At 44.7% G+C, this 22,074-nt stretch overlaps 1 protein-coding gene across 1 annotated transcript; it reads right to left on the bottom strand.

Moving 5' to 3' along the window:
- Window positions 1–12,466: 12,466 nt before the first annotated feature.
- faf2 (Fas associated factor family member 2) lies at window positions 12,467–20,948 on the bottom strand. The gene is made up of 11 exons (NM_001292132.1): window positions 20,848–20,948; window positions 19,065–19,133; window positions 18,563–18,697; window positions 17,825–17,901; window positions 17,578–17,716; window positions 16,002–16,087; window positions 15,366–15,457; window positions 14,469–14,646; window positions 13,860–14,031; window positions 13,402–13,545; window positions 12,467–13,016 (listed from the first exon to the last, which is right to left on the bottom strand). The coding sequence occupies exons 1-11, from the start codon at window positions 20,914–20,916 to the stop codon at window positions 12,834–12,836; spliced, it is 1,344 nt and encodes a 447-aa protein (NP_001279061.1). The 5' UTR covers window positions 20,917–20,948; the 3' UTR covers window positions 12,467–12,833.
- Window positions 20,949–22,074: the final 1,126 nt, after the last annotated feature.

Genomic DNA, 22,074 nt, shown 5'->3' with positions numbered 1-22,074 from the left:
ATTTAGGAAAAATTTTTGTGGTTGTTAATTGCTCTGTAGATGCCACCAATTGTTTACCAATGATTTAATGTGGTGGGAAATAGTGGATTGTTTACTGTTTTACTTAGTCCTGACCTGAAAGGCAGTGGATTCTGTCCACAGTCTCGTTGGTCAGGCCTCCCTGTGTTCTGTGTTAGGAAGAATCTTGGTTTTTGGTACTTGCACAGTTACAGTTACCTCATTTTGCCATGTATGTATTTGAAATTTGCTAATATATATATAGGAAATGGTTCTGATGCTAAAAAAAACATTTTTTTTTGGTGTTTTTTCATCCCATTCGAATCATAATGTTGTAGCATTTAACATAACTAGTTATAATGTATTATACATCTGTAAACCAAATTGTTTCAGAGACGAAATTTTTAACAGATTTGTACTTTTTTTATGAAAGTTGCTAGTTATTGCTTTACCAGGTAGTGCAATCATTTTTTTATTGTTGTGGCTGATTTCAGAGGGTTGTTCACTAATAAATGTATGATGTATACCAACATAACACAGGTTTGGTGGCTTTCGAAAACAAATGTTGTATTTTTTTTTGGTTTCCTTTCGCGGAGCCCCGAAGTGTAGTGGTTAGAGCACTTGCCTCGCAAGCGAGAGGACCCGGGTTCGATTCCCAGGCGGTGCGAAACCTTAGGCATGTTTCCTTGCTCCACACACACAGCTCTGTTTACTTAGCAGTAAGTAGGAACCCGGTTGTTAAGTCAATTAGCAGATCGCTTTCTGGGGGTAATAATCTCCCCCCAAAAAATATAATAAAATTGGTCACTCAATTCACGACTGTTTGTGGGGACACTCAGTGCAATTGGCTGCTGGGTTTCACCCACAAAATGCACAAGTCATTCCACATTACAGTACCTTGCTCCCTAGGTGTGATGGAGCTTTCTGACCAGGACAATTGGCCAGTAGGGTTGAACTCACAGGTTGTCCCTGAGACCGACAGCGGAGAAGCTTCTTCCCCAGCTGGGCAGCCGGGCCTCGGGATCAACTTGAAACACTCTGAACGACGCTGTATTTATGGACAGATCCTTATCTGACCAGCGCTGGAGAGAAACATTGTTGAGATGTATCAAAGCATCTTGTTTTATTTCAGGATGGGATCAACTTCGATCTATTAAAGACCCTTCAAATCTTGGACTTTCCCTTCGTGGAATAAGTTTGCCATTTCTACTTCCTTCTGAAACTCTCCCCTTCCCCTCTCCCCACCCCTCCTCCTGTCCAAAAAGAGAAAGTCCTTTGATCTCTCAGTCTGGAATTTCCTCTTGTTCTGGACAAGGGTGGAGGTTAAATTCCCTTTGAACCTACAGCTCCCACAAGCAGAAAGCAAGGTGTCCTGAGATAGCTTCAGATCGCTCAGCATCAGTGAGGTCTTGTGAGTTTTGAAAGCTTTTCAATGTGAGGATGTTCGAAAACCTGGTGGAGCTTAACGGTCAGATGTATGTAATTTGAATCGCTAACTATTTCGGGAGTTGCCCATCCGATGATACACAGTAAGTTGGTCAGACGGTTCCAAAGTTCTCCACCTTATAGCATCAGACAAGCTTGAGTAACGCACTCTGTTCTGCCGTTGTTGTTGTTGTTGTTGTGGATCTCAGTTCCCAGGCTCTGGAATGTTGTCTCAATTGTCCAGGAAATCATGTTAATCTCTGACTGCTCAAAAAAAATGTGGTCACTCAATCCACGGCTGTTTGTGGGACACTGCTGCGTGCAGTTGGCTGCCATGTTTTGCCCACAAAATACACAGTTACTACACTTTGCAGTATATTCTGTGAAGCGCTTTGAAATGTCTCAACGACGTGGTAAGGCGCTATATCAAATGCAGGGATTATTGTTATTTGAAGCTCCAGAGCTCTCACCAGGACCCAGTTTGTAGCAAGGAAATGGAGTTCAATGACATCACCTTTACCTCTGGTTTTTGGCTGTTCAACTCCTTACTTTTTAAGTTACTTTAAAAAGTCAAAAATTGGCACAGTGCAGGACGGTAGATTAAATTTTTACCCAACAACAATAATAAATTACATTTATATAGTGCCTTTCACGTTGGGAGAACATCCCGAGGTGCTGGACAGTCAGTGATTTGGACCTGAGCTGGGAGGTTAGCATCAGGAGGGAGGGTTGGGTGGAGGAGGGTGATGGAATAGTTTTATAGTGAACTTCAGGTTATTTATTGCTGTGATTGGGAGGGAGCAAGGCGAAGGGGACGGAGTCCCAAAGAGTGGGGAAGAGAGCCTGAAGAAGGCATTTTACTCAATAAAATGATTTCACGAGATTCTCTTACCTCAGGTGTTTTTAAGACCAGGATAGAGTCTTTAGTTATTATATTTCACACAGTATTCCGAGCCAATGAGTACACATCACCTCTCCTCCTGTCTGCTGTGGTGTTTAATCAGTATCTTACCAGAGTGGTCAATTGGAATAAACATTCATCTGTAAACAGCCATGTCCTGTGTGTATCATTAAAATGTTTTGTTTGCAGTGCAAGTATTCAATTCCAAACCTCGAAGATATTGGTTCCCAAGCGGGTAATTGCTAACCTCGCACTGACGTGAAGCCAGCTTTAACAAAGGAATATTTCTGTGATAAATACTTTTGACCCAACAATGTGATTGTCAATAAAATCCACTTGGGTTGTTGGCATAAATGTTATCCCTGTAAATTATTGAAATAATGATGTGATTTGAACTGAAACTCCCAGGTCAAAAACTCTAAAAGTCTCTGAAACAAAGCAAAATGTAGTTTTATAGTGAACTTCAGGTTATTTATTGCTGTTATTAATATCTCACACTCTTTGACGTGACTTTAATAACTATGGGATGATACTAATGAAAACTAATCCAAACCCAAAAGTAGTTGTGCTTTTATAACTGACTCTGTCCTGCATTGATTAACAAGGCAATGCTTTTTCTGTAACTTTGCTCTTACCATCATCTCCTTTTGAAAGGATTTTGGTGTGAGACTGGATTTGTGTCAGTTTGAACGTTCATTCACTCGAGCTGTGAGGAAATTGGACAAATGACACAGTAGCTGCCAGGCTATAGGTTTGGTATGATTTGCCTGATTCTCTTTGTTAGACCAAATTGTTTTTTGCCCCATAACATCCATCACCAAAGGAGTTTTTGTACGTATTGGGTTGAGCACTGCCGACAGCTTTTTGCCTCGACTCTTGCTAAGAAGTCATCAGTGGAAAAAGTGTTTTAATAGATATTTGGAGAAGTGAATATCAATACTGTACATCGACTCCAATGGAAATCTAACCACACACAAGCATGTAGCCTACTCTTATGGGTTTCGCCCACAAAATACATATGTCACTACACTTCACAGTATATCCTGTGAAGCACTTTGAGATATCTTATCACAGCACAGAAGGAGGCCATTCGGCTCATCGTGTCTGCACGCTCTTTGAAAGAGCTGCCAACTAGTCCCACTCCCGCGCTCTTACCCCATAGCCCTGAAAATCTTTCCTTTTCAAGGTGCTATATCAAATGCAAAGTTTTTTTATGTTTCAATTGGCATCCTCCTGTCGAAAGCCTTTCCTGGTACTCATTACAATATCAGCTCATGTCAGGAGCCACAGGCCCTGCAAGTTGCAGGTCACTAATGTTCTCACATTAAATAAATCTCTAATCTCACAGTAAAACACTTGCAGCTGACATGAAAAAATGACTCAAGTGCACCGATTGATACATTTTATCTCAAAAACAAAAATAACGAGTAATCCTCGCATTTGATATAGTGCCTTATCACGTCTTCTAGACATCTCAAAGCGCTTCACAGAATGTACTGTAAAATGTAGTGACTATATTTTATTGAAGAAACAAGGCAGTCAATTGAGCACATCAATGTCCCACAAACAGCCGTGGATTGAGTGACCACATTATTATTTATTTTGAAGGAATTGTTATCCCCAGAAAAGCGATCCACCAATCGACTTAACAAGCAGGTTCCTACTTACTGCGAGGTAAACAGGTGTGTGGAGTAAGGAAACTTGCCTAAGGTTTCGCCCTGTCCCACCCAGACTTGAAGCTGGGTCCATTCGCTCGCAAGGCGAGTGCTCTTTAACCACCACACTACAGGATTCCACAATTCTTCGTCTCGAAAGAGAGGGAGAGAGAGAGAGCAGTCGAAGGTGAAATGTTAACACAAAATGTCCAAGCAAAATACAGGTTTATTACCTGCAGTGACAGACCACACTTGTAACATCACATAACTCTAATCTATTTTCTGCCCTCTTAGTCTTGTATGTTTAGGAAGCCCTATTATACATCACTCATAAGATGCATGTTAACCGTCTGGTTAGATATCTCTGCTATCTCCAGTCATTCTTTGAGGGTGAAACCCTCTGATTGAATTTTTCCAATCTTAATGCTGAACATCAAAGTCGCCAGACTTCACAAAAAGCAGAAAATCTCATTGAATATTGTTTCTGGGTGTCCGATTTTCTGTGCCGTATTGACCTTTGGCATATTCCTCACTTGGAAGTAAAGATTGACATTTGGAATCTTTACTTCCAAGTGAGGAATAGGCATCGAAGTCTCAAAATCTACAGTGAGACCAAGTTACTGTGTGTGTCAAGTAAGTGCAGCAAAGCCACAAAGTATCTGGTTGTTAATTTATTTGTTGATAATGTGTCACTGTGAAAGTCTCTTAACAGTATCCCATCTCCGGTCAATGGAATAACATCAATACCATAGGTTCACTCTGCCTCCCATTCTGATCTGGGATGTCCTCCCGACGTGAAAGGCGCTAAACAAATATAATTTGTTATTGATGATGATCTTACAATACTTCTCTTTACCCCCCTCTCCTCTCTCTGCTCAGACTTTAATCGTTTAGCCTATAATCTCCCAGTCAGAAAGCAAAACCGCTTTCCCATTTCTAATCTGCTGAATATTTTACAAGTTACTTTATGCGATGCTTGTTTGAAAATGCCACAAGTTTTAGTTTTATTTCACTTTTATCGGTTGAATCGCAATAAGTTTTGCAATTCTCCTCTAATCCACTTAAAAACAAAGGAGAAAGTTGGTTTGCTCATCCCTACAATTAATAATGTATAGAATTCAGTTATAAAACTTGAATCGGAATTTGGGTGAGTTTACACGCCTCACCTTACACAACACCAAAAAAATTACATTTATATAGCGCCTTTCAGGTCAGGAGGACGTCCCAAAGCGTTGGACAGATAGAGTTTTGAACCCGAACTGAGGGTCGGGGTGGGGAGGGTAGGGGGTGATCGAAAGCACTCTTGTGGAGTCCTGTAGCTCAGTGGTTAGAGCACTCGCTTTGCAAGTGAGAGACCTGAGTTCAATTCCAGGCAGAGGGCGAAACCTTGGGCAAGTTTCCTTACTCCACGCAGAGCCTAATAATAATCCCTCCAAAACCAAAAACAATAATAAATTGGTCATTTTCAATCTACGACTGTTTGTGGGACATTGCTGTGCACAATTGGCTGCCGCGTTCGCCCACAAATATACAGTCAATTCACTTTACAGTGTGTTCTGTGAAGCGCTTTGGGACTTCCTCCCGACGTGAAAAGCGCTATATCAAATGCAAGGATTATTATTATTATTATTGAAGGTGGGTCTTGAAGGTGGCAATGGATGGGGCAAGATGGAGGGATTGCGGGATGGAGTTCCAGAGGGTGGGGGCAGAGTGGCGGAAGGCCCACCCGCCGATAGTGGAGCGAGTAAGGCGGGGGACGTGAAGCAGGCTGGAGCCCGCTGAGCGGAGGGAGCGAACAGGATGGTAGTGGTTTAGGAGGTCGGAGAAGTAGGAGGGAGTTAGTGGCTTAGTAAGGTGATTACTGGCTTAGTAAGGTGGAGTTGCAACCATAGATGGTGATACTGTCAGCGCCTGAGGTGTGGAGGCACTGAGGGGAGCCAATCAGGAGGGCCTCAGTCTTGTTGACGCTCAACTGAAGAAAGTTTAACTCTCATCCAGGACTTGATGTCTGACAGACATTCGTCAGGACAGCAGTGGTCCTGGAGTCAAGGATGGAGGCAGAGAGGTAGATTTGGGTGTCATCCGCATACATGTGGAAGTTGACCCCATGTCTGCGGATGATGTCACCAAGAGGGAGCATATAGATGTTGAAGAGGAGGGGACCAAGAACAGAGCCCTGAAGAATGCCACACGAGACGGTCTGGGGGCTAGAAGAGAAGCCACTTAAGGAGATGTAGTGCAGGCGGTGTGAGAGGTACGATCTGTGTCGGGCAGAAACACCAGTAGCCGGACAGCGCCCTTCCGATATCGCAAGCAACTGGCGCGCTGGGGCTTGGTACTGAGACTGTGACTGTTGGAAACCCTGAGGTGCATAGACAATTTTATCTTGGGGCTGAAACTGGACCTGAGGTCCCTGGTACCTATTAGGGCAATCTCAGGACCAATGTCCATATGCTCCACAGGTGAAGCAATTCTGATTAGGACCTCCAGCCTGGGACGGAGGAGCAGGAGGGCAATTCAGCCCATAGTTTGGTTGACTATATCCGTGATTGTACCCTGAATTATAACCTCCTTCCCATTTACCGTAACCTCCTCTACCCCGACCTCGTCCCCGCGTTCTTCGCCTCCAAAACCCTCTTATCTGTGTATTCATACCTCCGGCGGCTTGACTTAAGGCCGGGGTGGTAGGCACAGGTGCATTAGTGGCGACGGGTAATTGTGCGCCTGTAGCCAACATAGGGCTTAGCCCCTGTGCTGCCGATGTTAACCCACCAGCAATGGTAGAGACTGCCATCTCAAAAGCCGCTTTACTCTCTTTTTCCCTTTTCGCCTCAAGCTGCTTGTAACAATGCTTTAATGTTGGCATTAACTCTATCATGACGTTGCCTTCCCACCCGATACATAAGGACTTAAACATGTCTTGCAATTCTTTCTCAAGACCTGCCACAAACGCTGCCACAAAGGGCGTCTGGTTGGCAGTCACATTCTCAATTCCCGAATAGCGCTTGAAAACTTTCCTAAACCTCTCAACATAATCCTCGAGAGACTCTCCTTTCTTCTGAGTACAGTCGCTAATTTTAGTCCAATCAGAAGTTTGGGGGTACAAATAGTGCAAGATTTGTATAATAGCTGTGAACATTTGCACAGGGGCTGGCCTTGTGCTATCTCCTACAAGGTTATTACACCAATGCCTAATTTCTCTTAGCATGTGGTGTCCCTTGGAAGGGGGCAACCATGCTTCCAAAAACAGAATCCAATCGGTCACAGTAGGATTACAACACAAACGCATAATAGACAATGCCCTTTCAGCCTTGACAAAATCTACATCTGGGAGGGGGGTTTGCAAAATCAAATCTTTTAGTTCAGTGGCTGTCCATGGGCGGTAAATTTCCATCGTGCCCCCCATAGGGGCTGGAAATTCGCGCATAGGGAACATTAATGGTTCACTGTCGCTCACGGCTTCTGTTGGTAAGGAGCTGTCAGTAGGCGAGGAATATGGTGGTGGAGCAGAGGGATAGGGGTTAGGAATGGGACAAGATGGATAGGGAGTGCTTGTCAGTGGACCCAGGTTAATGGGAGCAAACGTGTCCGATTGTCCCATAGGGGACAGAGGCGAATTGAGTGAGCCGGTGAGGGGGCAGCCGATATGGTTGACAGTCCTCCTATAGTCTCTCTCTTTGTCGACATCGAAGAAGCTGAGAACACAGCCGAACTACTTGGAGGTGTCCGTATATTTGTGGGGGAACCCATCAAAGTAGAGGCAGAGGCCACATTATGATATTGGCGTACACCGGTTGCTGCAAGAGCTGCTGCTATTGCCAACTCTTCATCCTCATTATAACCCGTCAAAGGGACAGTTTCCTCAGCTTCCTCTCTTTCCTTTTCTGCCTTATTTCTTAGCTGCTGAGCCACCATTACCTTTGCTGCTGAGTTTTGTCGACTTGCCAAAACACTCTGCGCCTGTCGTTTTTCACTTTCAGTAATCCACAAATTAAGCGCTTCTATTTGGGGGGTCATATTATGCTTTCTGCAGACACAATTACTGCACCCACCTTGCTCAGATTTGGCATGGACCGTTGCCGAAGAGCAGCAATACGGTCTTTATTAAAGGATCCGTCTGGAGGCCAAGAAAAAGGTTGGCCCTTAGTTAATTTAGTCCAGGTCCGTAAATAACGAACACTGTGCTGGCCAAAATGACTTTCCATATAGGCAGCTGGGGTGCCCTTATCTCCCTTTTGAGTCGAGCTAAATGTTTGTCCCATGACGATTGTTAATAACGAAGTAAATGGCCTGCCCACCACACTTTAAATACAAACAAGTATCTAAATGACTTAAACTTCAACGGCCGACTTCTTATACATACAAGATCTTAACTTATCAAGACATCTAACTTATCAATTACCACTTATAATATTAGGGACTCAAACCCTTAGTTTATCAACCTTAATATTAAACAACTTTAATATTAAACAACCTTATTAGGGACTCAAACCCGTAGTCGACTTAAACAACCGATCGGAATTATAACTTTATCTGTGTCGGGCAGAAACACCAGTAGCCGACTTCCCAGAAGACGTCTTATCCATATACTATACCTTATAGTACTAAACCGCCTGGAAACATTTAGGTCTAACAAATCGCAATTTTGCACCTTAAATTGAAGAGGTCGGGGACCCTCGACAACCACGTCTCAACCATGTATCGTACACAAACAATGTTAAGAATGCTCACCTGTGCACGATGTTTGTGCTGATAAATGCAGAGCCGTGGAAAGCCAAAGGGAAAAACCCGGTCTTTCGATCTCGGTGGAACCTCCAAATTGTTAAATTCTGATTGCGATGTGCAATTGCTCTTAAAGACCTGAAAAACTCAACACGGAGTCAGTGCGGTAAACATCAAAAAACACTTTATTTCATATATGAGGTGCAGAGCAGTAGCAATAACTCTTTCAAGATACTGCTCCCCTCCCTCCACACCAGATAAAACCAACATCTGTCTTTTATACAGGTTCCACTTTCCAAAATTGGATGTCTGTTTATTTCAGAAAAGAGATATGGGTCCCGAGTTCCTTAGCACAATAACATATACATTGATAGTTGCAAACCAAAACAAAGCTATTCTTACACCAAATGCGAAAACATGTTTTGTCTCATTGTCTTTGCTTATTCTATAACTTTTACGATTGCCCAAAGAACAACAACATTACCTCACTTTCCACAGAGGTTGAGGTGAGGAGAGGCGGTGGATGAGGATAGAATGGTCGATGGTGTCGAAAGCAGCAGAGGATGAGGAGGCAGACGGAGCCCTGGTCGCAAATGGACAGAATGTCATTTGTCACTTTGACCAGAGAAGGGGAAGGGTAGAGAAGGGTCCAGGGAGGGTTTTTTTAAGGATAGGAATGATGCCAGCGGTTTTTAAAGGAGTGGGAACAGTACCAGAGGACAGGGAGTTAACAACATCAGTGAGTAGAGGGGCAAGGAGGTGGAGCTGGGAGGTAAGGAGGGGGCTAGGGGTGGGATCCAGGGAGCAGGTGGTGGGTTTCATATGGGTTATGGCGGTGATGAGAGAGGAAGGGGAGACGTGTTAAAAGGTGTGGAGGGAGGGGTGGGTAGGGGCTGGGGTGGGAGGAGGAGATGGGGAGGGTGTAGTAATTGGAGTGGCAGAGGCAGCGTGACCAAATTATTATTATTTTTACAGGACTTTTTCAATCCCTTTATTTATCGTGGAGTCCTGTAGCTCAGTGGTTAGAGCACTCGCTTTGCAAGTGAGAGACCTGAGTTCAATTCCAGGCAGAGGGCGAAACCTTGGGCAAGTTTCCTTACTCCACACAGAGCCTAATAATAATCCCTCCAAAACCAAAAACAATAATAAATTGGTCATTTTCAATCTACGACTGTTTGTGGGACATTGCTGTGCGCAATTGGCTGCCGCGTTCGCCCACAAATATACAGTCAATTCACTTCACAGTGTGTCCTGTGAAGCGCTTTGGGACGTCCTCCCGACGTGAAAAGCGCTATATCAAATGCAAGGATTATTATTATTATTATCATGTCATTAGCAAACGGTAAAACATTTGACTTCATTTACAATGAAATATCAGGCACTACTTTATAAATTGATTGAAAATTTTACCTGCAGTTGATTTTGCTGAGCATTAGATTCAAGTCAGAAAACTAATCTGGTTTCAGTGAACGATCTTGTAGGTTTTTATGTTCAAGTGGGGGATAGCGAGCACAATAAAAGATAAACTGAGTGCCGAGCATTCACCTCGTTCTCTAACAAAGAGACAGCATAAAAGCTTCATAAGCATAAAACATCTACTAGGTGTGATTTCAAGATTGATCATTCACTAAAAGTTCATTTTGTAATTTTCTGATCAATCTTGTTAAATCAATTGCATACAAACAGCAATTGTCTGGGTCGCAGTCCAAGGGCAAGATTTCACTGCAGGATACACTATGTACTGTAGTCCCGAAGATTAATAGCTTTTTTAAGGCAGAAGCCATTATACGTAACCACCAGCAGTAAGCTACCTACCTGTTGATTTAGTAGCAGACCTGGCCACGTTAATGCTGTGAAATACAGTGAAGGTAATGCTGGCCCAATTCAATGTTATCTTGGGTTTTCACGCCATTACAAAAATACTCGTTTTAAGCTTATGGGAAATAGTACGTAGGTAGTTTGGGACATATGTGCATGCAACCGCTAGGAAGGTGGAAGCCGAACTCGATGGATCTTGGTATTTTTTTGTCTATCATTTCTTATGTATGTTAGTTTCTTATGATGTGCAGAATACAAAAAAAACTTCATGCGTTTGATACAGGCCTCGTTACATCAAAATATCTCAAGGCACTTGCTTCACAGGCAATTGCAGTGACTGTTTTCGCCCACAAAAAATGCACAGTCACTCCACTCTACAATGTATTTTGTGAAGCGCTTTAATACAAATCAACAACATGGTAAGGCACTGTATTAAATGCAAGGATTATTATTATTAGTAGTATTTGTAGATGAATGAAGCAACCAATTTGAGCTCGACAAGATCCCACAAACAGCCATGAGGTGAACGACCAGTTCAAATACACTCAGTGTAGACATTTCTCTACTCCTAACACTAATCCTTGTACTTATCTCTTTGTTACATCGAACCATCTCAAAGCATTTCATCACTGAGTTTTCTGAGTTGGGTCTCATGACTGAGTTGGGTCTCATGACCCAACTGTGCAGCGCCTTGGGACGTCCTCCTGACGTGAAAGGCGCTCTATAAATGGAATCTTGTTGTTGTTGTTGTTTCTGTGATGTGTAGTTCTGTGTGTTCGTAGATGTAAGAAGTGATGAATACACTTTCCCCTTAATTCTATAATAGGTACATTTATTATGGGGGAAACATATAAATAACTCTAAAATCTGACTACTTGAAGAGTGGAAGAGGTATCACTCTGGGTCTTATAGAAAATACTCAGGATTCTTTTCCCAACAGACCTCTAAGAATGGCTTACGAAACCCCCTTAACAATCTGGATACTTGTAACCTTTTTATAGATGTGAATAGATCGCATTAAGGTTCGTCATTAATTTGTAGCAGTCTTTTTTTGAGTCAAATTGTGAGTTCAAGCCCCACAATGGCATTTTGAGTTTGTAGTCCAAGGCTCACAGTATTGGATGGGGAAATGAGAGAGAGAGAACGCACTACATTGATGGGAGTGCCGTCCTTCGGTTGAGTCAAAACCCTAAGTTGCCACCTGCCTGTGCAGATGAACATTAAAGATCCCGTGGCAACGATACAGAAATTAACTGGAAATGTTCGTTTAAAAGGAACAGCTGTGAAGCACTAATTCATTCCTTTAAATACAGTACTGGACTAGTGTTTCCTTAACAGGAACCATTAAATAAAGCAGCTGGCAGATGGTGGTTTCACTTCAGATTTCTGCTAAATAACAATCACGGCCACAATAACTATAATTGTTCCCATCAATGTTGCCTTAAAGAAACTATTGAGAGCAAAAATCCACCTGGGTCTGAGTTTACTCAGTGGGGAATGAGCAAGGAGCTGAACGCAGCATAGTTTGTGGAGTTCACAAACTGACTCAGTTCCGGTCACACATACATATACAGCCTTTATTTACAATACCCCATTCCCGCACAGCAGTGTCTCATAAAGAGTCTTGCGTGACTATTTTCTTTCAAGGGATTTTGGAGTAAATGATGACATGAAAGTCTATAAAATCTATGATTTGACACAATAAAATTCCCAAACGGTTTTAATTGATCCTGTTGGAATAAATTACACCTTGAGCACCACAAGCCTGTTCAGGTTTCAAACAGGGAACAGACTCCAACGACTGTGGGCATGTTATATGCCGACCACACCAGCAATGAGACTTTACCACAGTCTGTGTCATAGCCATTCAGTACATCAACCAGTCCATCTTCTAACAACTCAATAACAGCCAAGCCTCCTTTGGTCTTTCATGTTTTCCTCTTTTTTTAATAGAAATACAACATAAATATAGGTACATGGGAAAAACAAAACTAGCAGAGAGGGGGGCAAATTTTTTGGGGGGAGGGTAGCAAGTCAGGGTCTATCAAGGTGGAAGTGTGGGTTTATTTATGTTACATCCTCTGATCAAAAGCTGCTCAACACAGCGGGTATATCTTTTTTTTAAAAAAAATAATAGGACTAGCATAGTGAGTGATGGGCAAGTGCAGTTCATCCCAGGAAATGACGAGCAACTCAGCTCCATAGATTTTTGCCCACCGACGCAGAAGAAACTTGGCTCGTTTTAGTGAGGAAGTCTCTGTGATCCGTTACTCTGTGCAGCTACACAAAAACCAACCAGAGAGCTGGCTTTTGGCTCAATCATCGGTGAGGTCTTGAACGAACAGAACTTCACAGCGGCTCAATCCTGCCTCCTGCAGGGTAGGAGGAATCGGTGTTTTCTCCGTGGCCAGGCAGGGAAGCACTCTCCGCGGAAAGTTAGCCACTATTTGGAATTTCTCGGGAGTTTCTTTCAGGGAGAACAAGAAGTCGTGGATCAACTGTCGTGAGAGAAGAAAGACATGTAAAATTTCCAGTGGTCTATCCTAATCCTCTCTTTTTTTAATAATAATCCTTGCATTTGATATAGCGCCTTATGTCTTCAAGATACCTCAACGCACTTCACAGAATATGCTGTGAAGTGAATTAACCGCATAGTTTGTGGACGAATTATTAGTTTAATTATTAATATTAGTCAGAAAAGTCAATCACTGATTCTTAGTTTCCAATTATATTTGTGTTTCAACTAAACAGTTCAAAAACGTTTTTCTGTATTTCTTAACAAATGGAGTCATGGCACATTTTCTGCTTTTGCACGGCATTCAGTACGAGAGACATCGTCTCACCATTAATGACTGAGTAAATAATATGAGAGGAGAGTCTCACCATTAATGACTGAGTAAATAGAAACCGCCGCTCCACTCGTGTATCGTTTGGCATTTTAAAGATGATTTTTACACTGTTTGGATCGTCTGGAAGTGGCTCTGGGGGAAGACCTTCTGATTTGCGTTCCTTCTCTTCCTGCAAACTCTTTAGTGTCATAAAGAGAGAATGGTAAATAAACAGTAGGTGCTTGGCAAACCGTCACAGGCACAGCTTCGATTGTTTTACATTTAGAAGCTTTAATATGCATGCCGAAGAGACTTAATAAAACACACTTAATAAAACGCTGGGTGGGGACATTTTAAAACACACACACACAATATATATACAGGCAAGTACAGTAAAAGTTGGGATTTGTCAATATTTTCACCAATATAAGTTTACGGATATAATAATACGGATATATGGATGAAGACAGGAGTGAGCAGCTTCTTAAGCATGAAATCAATTGACAGTCTTACCAGTTGTCTTCTTTCTTCTGCGAGTATCTGTTGCCTTGCCTCTTCTTCCTCCTGCCTCTTCTTTTCTTGTTCTTCCTTTTTCTTCCTATCCTTCTCCTGATCGGCTCGGAGCGAGGCCAAGTATGCCTCGTCTTGTTGCTGCCTTAATGCTTGTGTCTGGTTCCTCTCCTCCCTAGATTAACAGTCCGTCAAACATCAAAACAGTCCTTTTCCCAACGGGCAATAAGTCACCATTTGAAAACAAATTAAATCCCTTTATTAAAGCACTCGAAGCAAAGTGGATTTAACAGATACAACCATAGACATTTACAGCACCATTTGTCCCATTGGGTCTGGGCTGGGTCTTTTAAAGAGAAATCCTTTCAGTCCCATTTACCTACCCGGCCCTACCTCCCCAGTAGTGCTGTCTCATGGAGCGCTTATTAGTGGTGGAATCTGACGCCAGGCAGTTTACACAGTTAATATTCAACAATCCAGGTGATTTTCACTTCTGAGTTGAAGTATTTTTCCCTCTTGCGGGGAAATTTCCCCAACCCCCTGCCCAAACATCTGGTTGCTACCTGCAGCACACCACTTCAGGTTATCAGTGAGAAGATTTTCTTGTCATACCTTTCGAGACGTTCTGATACCAGGTACGTGGTGTTAGCATCTATAATAAATGTCAGTTGATTGACAAAATCTTCTGGCTGCAAAAGGCCCTCCAAGCGACCTACCACGGTCATCCGCTGTTCTTTCAACATAATCATTGCCAGAAAGGGATACGTGTTCTCTCGTAGAGCTTGAGAGACTGAAAATAACACATACTGGTTAGATTACAGCTTCCCCCTGACGACGATGAAACAACAGCTTGCGTTTAGACAGCGTCTCTGCAATCGCTCCCAGCAACTTCAATAAAAACCCTTCATCGGGTCGTGTTGTACACATGCAATTGGTGACCGTTAATTAGGAGGTAAATCGGAGAGTATTTTAAGACAAACTTTACCTGAGTCACAGTCTGAACTTGCTGGTTAAGTCTTCCCCGACAATAACCAGCAGTTAGTTATCTATCTACCCCACCGCTCCCCACCATCCAGTCCATATCTGTAACACTATCTTTTGGATTGGATGGGCAGTGAACGTTGCCAGGCTATTTTGCAATAAACCTTCCAAGGCACGTACAGACACACACACAAACACTATACACATAGCAGCTTAGCAAAAAGCTGATTACAACAGTCACACTTTATAGGAGGCGCTGGTGAAGAAGGAATGGCTATCACACATTAACACAATGTTGAATTTAGCCGTACCCAACAGCAGCTGACTGTAATCTACTGAAGTTTAAAAACAAATGGGAGCATAATTCAGCTGTGGAATTAATAATAATGATCCTTGCACTTGATTTAGCGCCTTATCACGTCTTCGAGACGTCTCAAAACTCTTCACAGGATATACTGTAAAGTGGGTTGACTGTGTATTTTTGTGGGTGATAATAGCTTTTATGGTAATAAGATCCAAACGGCTCACCTCTGTAGCCCTCGGGCTTACTGGTGGAACAGGCCCAGAAAAGCATCCTAGTGTTGATGAAGCTTACAATGTCAGGAGAGCACAGAGTGGTGCTGTACGCAGAGAGAAAAAAAACACACCCAAGACTTAGTTGTTTTGTAACTGAATAATATACCCCACTTCACAATGTTTTCCTGTAGACTCAAAGTATCTAAACTCAACCCCTCTGAGCCATAAGGTCAGCTCCTGCGTTATAATGGGGCATGTTCTAAAAACGTCCTCCGGCCTGCACGGGTCACTGACAACTTCAGTAAAACCACGCTGCTCGTTTATGCAGCACATCGCATTTATATAGCGTCTCTCACACAGGGTAGTGTCCCAAAGAGTGCTTGAAATACATCGATTCCCATCCACAAACGGTGTGACGGGAATCAGACTGTACGTTTGAAGATGAGGGTGCGGTTTAAAAAGAAGAAAAATTCACAAAACTTTATCAAACACTTTAAATGTTGAAGTTTTACTCAGCAAAACTAATTTTGAGAGCTGGAAGTTCATTACAGATACAACAGCAAAATTACATTTGTAAAGTGCTTTTCACGTCTGGAGGAAATCCCAAGGTGCTGGACAATCAGTGTTTACTGATTGTCAGACACTTACCGGCAAAACTCATCTGTGTCCTGATGGTCATCTCCGTGAAGGTAAACTAATAAATAGCGCAGCTCCCGCTTGGCATCGTTCAGTGCCTGTGTGAACAGTTCAAATACTTATTACATTAGTGCAAAAATGATTGTAAAACACAATGAAAAGTAAATTGCATTTAAACGAAAAGTAATGCAGCAAAGCTAAACCGAGAACAAACCAAAATTATATTGAACTACAAAGAACGTACTGTAATTTTCAACAAAATATATTGGGTGAAACTTGCAGGATAAAAGGTTTTAAGAGCAGAACTCCAAATGTTACCACAAAAAGACTTTTACCTCACGTTAACAAGGTGTGACTGCAAAGGATAAAACTGCCGGTTTGGAGCGTAGGCAGCAGCAAAATACATTAAGGTAATTGTGTGAAATAGCTTAAATGTAATAACCAAAATACTAACAAAAATACCTGTTTCAACCTTGTAATTCTTCTGAAACAAAATGAGTTTAACAACTTCAGTTAAGACTTTAATTATGTACTGCTATGTATAATCTTAAAATTAGAAGTAGGTCCATTAGGAGTGAAAACTGGAAGCATTTTTTCACACAAAGGGCAGTGGAAATCTGGAACTCTCCCTCCTATGAAGCTGTGGATGCTGGATGGATCCATTCAAATTTTCAAGACTGAGTTGAATAGATTTTTGTTAGGTCAGGGTACCAAGGGATATGGGGCAAAGGCAGGTAATTTGAGGTACAGGTCAGCCACAATCTAATAGAATGGCAGCAGCTCCAAAAGGGTGATCAAAGTACTCCTGTGGCTACACCTGCTTTCAGAGCAGGAAAGCTGCAACCCTCACTGTGTTAATGAGCCGTGACAATCAGCTTTGATCCCTGATGTGCAGAGTTAGCAGGTCTCAGCAGGGACAAAGTGGAGTTTAAATAGGACCCACCAAGCCTTTGGGGAAGAGAGAAAATAAACTAAAATCTGGCTAATGCTTCCTGCACCCCATCCCTATTTGCTGCAAAATGTGTGTTTGTGTGGACAGAACGCTCCTCAGCTGGGATAGCCAATGTGATCAAGCGCCCTGTTAACATTCACTGTTCGGACTCACACTTGGGCTTTCTGGAATAATACTCCAAGAAAACATCACCACCTTCAGGAATGGAGGGGAGTTAACATTTGCATATAATGGTGCACACAAGAGTTTTGTATTTTGTTGATCAGCTGGGTGTCTGACTCACGTGGGAACCCATCACTCTACTTAAAGAGTCTCCAAACCAAACACAGTTTCCATGCATCCTACTTACACGTGGAAATTCCCATGTATTGGAATGGATCATGCACTCTCTTTCCCCCGGACGGACGCATCCTGCTTACCTAATTCCGGAGAGCATTAGGGGCAGGTTGGCAAGAGCCCAGGCTTGGGGGCAGCCCAAGTGTTGTTGTTGTTAGTGTGTGTTGGGGTAACTGCTGGAGTCTAAGCAGCTTTTTTAAAAAAACATATAGCTCGCATCAAATTAATTCTGAAATATCAAAATTGTCCAAGTGCTCTTTGGGTGCAAGTTGACGAGGGAGGTGGCATTGCTTTACAGACCTGGCTGTAGGTTCCCTGGTAGAAGACTGGATGGGTCCTTCCGTACTGTTCCTCAAAACTCTGAATAAACGCAACTACATCCCCGACGGGATCAGTGACACGGCTCCTGGGATCCGGCCGGATAAACCGGATTGCAAACCTGTTCAAAAAGACAAGAATTTTAACTTCATGAATTTGTCTCTTTTTTTTAAGGCGTTTTCTAAACTTTTTTTTAGAAATTTAGGAGAAAGACACCCCATTATCTCACCTAAAGATATCCAATAGTGTGTAATAGGTGAATCGGAATGGAAGCATTATCAAGTAATAACTCCACCCTAAGAGTCCCTGCAAAATTAAACAGGTGAGGTTATTTTACATTGACAAACCACAAGAACTCAATCTGGGTTACAACTACACACAAAACACCCACACTCACACACAACACCCACACACACAACACCCATGCACACAAACACAACACACGCGCACACACAAACACCTCTTTGAGGATGAAAGTAATAAACTTATTGAAAAATATCTTGAATTTGACACCTATCCTTGCACCCAAAGAACGCGCAAAAAGAGAGTCTTGCTCGGTAAAAGGATTCCGTCAAAAAGCACCTCAAATGATTAAGATTTGAGAGGTGATGCCCCTGGACATTGCAAGTCAAAGCCTCACAATATAGAGCGAATCGGCACAAGTCATCAAACCAGTGGCAACACGATCCAAATCAATGTCCAACATGATTTATGATAACATAATAATAATCCTTGCATTTGATGTAGCGGCTTATCACATTGTTGAGACATCTCAAAGCTCTTTGCTTTGAAAGCAGATGCCACTCTGGTATGCTGTTTTCACTGACACAAACAGTGAAGGCTTACAAACCAGCCTGTCTAGTGCTTTCCTCACCCTATAATATAAATAATCCTTGCATTTGATATAGCGCCTTATCACGTCTTTAAGACGTCTCAAAGAACTTCACAGAATATACTGTATATTCACCCTAGGCTGGGGTCTTGAAACAACATAGCTATAGATCCTGTGGTCCGCTGTGTGGACTTGAAGAGGACGAGAGGAAGGTGGGTTGAAGACACTGGGGACCCCTTCTTGCTCGTTCAGTCTATCCTGAACAGCTGCCTGAAAGTTCAATGAGAAAGAGGGAATTGTGAGTAAAACAACAAGTCGAAAAGGATCAGTTTCTCACAATATTACATTCAATAAAGTAAAAAAAAATTCCAGGCATAAAAAAGCACCCCCGACACTACGTCTTGGCAATGTCTGCTGGAATTTCTAGCCCACACTTTTTTTTGGTCAGCTGGGTGTCTGACACGTGCGAAAACCCATTACCATGCTTCAGAGTATCCAAACCAAACTGAGAATTCCAGGCATCCCACCTACATACAATGACTTAAAACAAGAGTGATTGTTGATGATATTCATCGGGTTTGCCACTGTCACAAAAGTTTTGCTTAAAGTGAATTACTAAAAAAAAAATGGTCTTTACCTCAATGTTCCAATGGTGTTGTTCCAATGTTTGACGGCACTGGTCCATTGACTCGATACCAGTTAGGTCCTAAAGCAGGCAACGGATCAGAGGGAGTTGCATTTATTTCCAACAAACTAAATTCTCTTTCTTTACGACTTAAAATAAACAGCAAGTTAGAATATACCAGGTTTCTACAAGTTTACGCCAGATTTGCCACTCGCATTTGACATCTGGAAAAGGTCATAATAATAATCCTTGCATTTGATATAGTGCCTTATCACGACTTTCAGACGTCTCAAGGCGGCTTCACAGAATATATTGTAAAGTGCTTTGACTGTATAGTTTGTGGGCGAAACGCGGCGGACAATCGAACACAGCAGCGACCCACAAACACCAACAATGTCCTCGTTTCAAGATCCGAAAGAATGAACGATTAACAGTTTCCCAAACAATTAATAAGTACCTTTACCAGCATCAGAAAAAAAACGTTTCCTACATACAGCAGCACACACACACAGCACACAGAAACCGTGATTCCACACGTGGAAGAGCAGGAGGTAACCAGGAGGTGGATTTCCAAGATCTCTTTTCCGGGGCGGGGGGTAATCATTCTTTTTTTTAAAAAAAACACTAATAATAATAATAATAATATGGTCACTTCAACGCACGACTGTCTGCGGGGACACGGCTGCGGGCGGATCGGCTGCCGCGTTCCGCCCGCGAAACGCACCCGCGCGCGCGCGCACACGCACGCGCGGTCAACCCGCGTTACAGCGAGTAATCCCGCGAAGAGCTTGGGAGACGCGTCTCGAAGACGCGATCGAGGCGCTGCGTCAAATGCCGCCGGGGAGGGGGAGAGGAGAGGGGAGAGGAGGAGGGGGGGGTTTAACTGTCATTTTATTCTAACCGGTTTGTGAAGCAGGACGTAACCGGGAAGGAGGCAGCGGGGAGTGGGGGGGGGGAGGGGGAGTGGGGTGGGGGGGGGGGGGGAGAGGGGGTTAAAGTCAGGAGTTTGGCATAAGATCACCAGGTGTAAAAACAAGAGGTGACCAGGTGTAAACCAGGCGTGAGGTGCGGGGGGTGTGTGGGGTGGGGGGTGTGGGTGAGGCGGGTGGGGGGGTGTGAGGCAGGGGGTGTGTGTGGGTGAGGCGGGTGGGGGGGTGTGAGGCGGGTGGGGGGGTGAGGCGATGGGGTGTGGGTGTGAGGTGGGGGGTGGGGTGTGTGTGGGGGGTGTGGGGGGGTGGGGGTATGGGGGGGGTGAGGGGTATGGGGTGGGGGTGAGGCGGGGGGTGTGTGTGGGGGGTGGGGTGAGGCGGGGGGGGTGTGGGTGGGGGTGGGAGGTGGGGGTGGTGGGGGTGAGGTTGTGTGTGGGTGTGAGGCGGGGGGGGGGGGGGGGTGAGGGGTGTGTTGGGTGAGGCGGGGTTGTGTGGGGGGGGTTATGGGTGGGGGTGAGGGGGGGTTGTGGGGGTGGGGGTGTGTGGGGGGTATGGGGTGGGGTGTGGGGGGGTGGGGGGGGGGGTGTGGGGGGGGGGGGGGGGTGTGGGGGGGGTGGGGGGGGGGGGGGGTGTGTGGGGGGTGGGGGGTGGGGGGGGAGGGGTGGGGGTGAGGCGGGGGGGGGGGGGGGTATGGGGGGGGGGGTGAGGGGTGTGTGTGGGTGAGGCGGGGGTTGTGTGGGGGGGGTATGGGGTGGGGGTGAGGCGGGGGTTGTGTGGGGGGGGTATGGGGGGGGGGTGAGGCGGGGTTGTGTGGGGGGGGTATGGGGGGGGGTGAGGCGGGGGGTGACTGACTGGACTGGCGGTACCTGGAACTGGAGGAGCTTCTCTGTCTGCTCTTGGCTCAGATCCTCCTCCCGCTGCCCAGGCGCCGCCATCTTGCCCGCTGGCTTCGGGCCTGTGCGGAAGTCACCGCCTCGGCCTCTCCCTCCCTCCCCTCCCCTTCCCTCCCCACCTCCCCGCCCTGCGCTGCCCGTCACTCCCCGCGACCCGCCTCCACAACCCCACCTCTTCCTTTCCTCCTCCTCCTCCTCTCCGCCTCTCCCCCTCGGTCGCACCCGCTAATCCAGACGCAGGCTTCAGGCCTGAGTCAGGCCTCCCGCGCTCCTGCCGCTCGCCTCAGGCCACGGGAACCTCCGCCTCCTCCTCGGCTCCAGCCACAGACCGCCTCCCCCCCCCCCCCCCCAACAACAACAACAACACTCCACTCACTACCTCAACTCTCACATCAACCAACTGTCCTAATAACCCCCTCAGCAAACTCTCCCCAACCTTCACCTCAACTGCCCCCCACCCCACCCTCACCCCCACCCTCTCACTCACTCACTCACTCACTGTCTCCCCCACAAAACACACAGTCGATTCCCTTCTCCGTATAACCCGTGAGAAGCGCTTTGAGGCGTCTCGAAGCAAAAACATAAGGCGCCGCAGCAAATGTAAGGATTATTATTAACTATCGTAACCCACACCCGCTCCCCCACCCCCCAACTCAACTAACTATCCTAATCCTGACTGACCTCAGCTCACTCTCCTAACCTTAACCGAACCACCCTGACTCAACTAAACTTGATCTCGCTCAACCAAAAGTAACTGGACCAAATGAAGCAGGAGCACATCTGTCAGCAGATGTGCGGGAGGGGAGAGAGAGGGAGGGAGGGAGGGGTAGGTGAGGGGTACATGCGGTTTGCAGTCAGGACACAACAACATAGTCCGAACAAGATTCATGCCCAGGTTTCATTGTGTTGGAACCGGGACAGTGAGTGAATGTGTGGGGAAACAAAAGGGCAAAATTACTGCAGATGCTGAAAATCTGAAATAAAAACAAGTCGCTGGGAACATAAAGCAGGTCAGGCAGCATCTATGGAGAGAGGAAAATGAGTTAATGTTTCTGGTTGATAACCTTTCGGCACATGCATGAATGAATGCAAGTGGGTTATTGGCTTGTGAGGACGTTACAATGGAACCTAATCCTATCCTTGACAGACAGACTTGACAGGAGAGGAAATGTATTGTATTCAGCAATGCTAACTGATACC

Source organism: Callorhinchus milii, unplaced genomic scaffold (genome assembly GCF_018977255.1).
Source record: "Callorhinchus milii isolate IMCB2004 unplaced genomic scaffold, IMCB_Cmil_1.0 Scaffold13, whole genome shotgun sequence".
NCBI classification, from domain to species: Eukaryota; Metazoa; Chordata; class Chondrichthyes; order Chimaeriformes; family Callorhinchidae; genus Callorhinchus; species Callorhinchus milii.
Note: the sequence above shows the minus strand (reverse complement) of the source record. Positions and strands in the feature narration are given on the sequence as shown.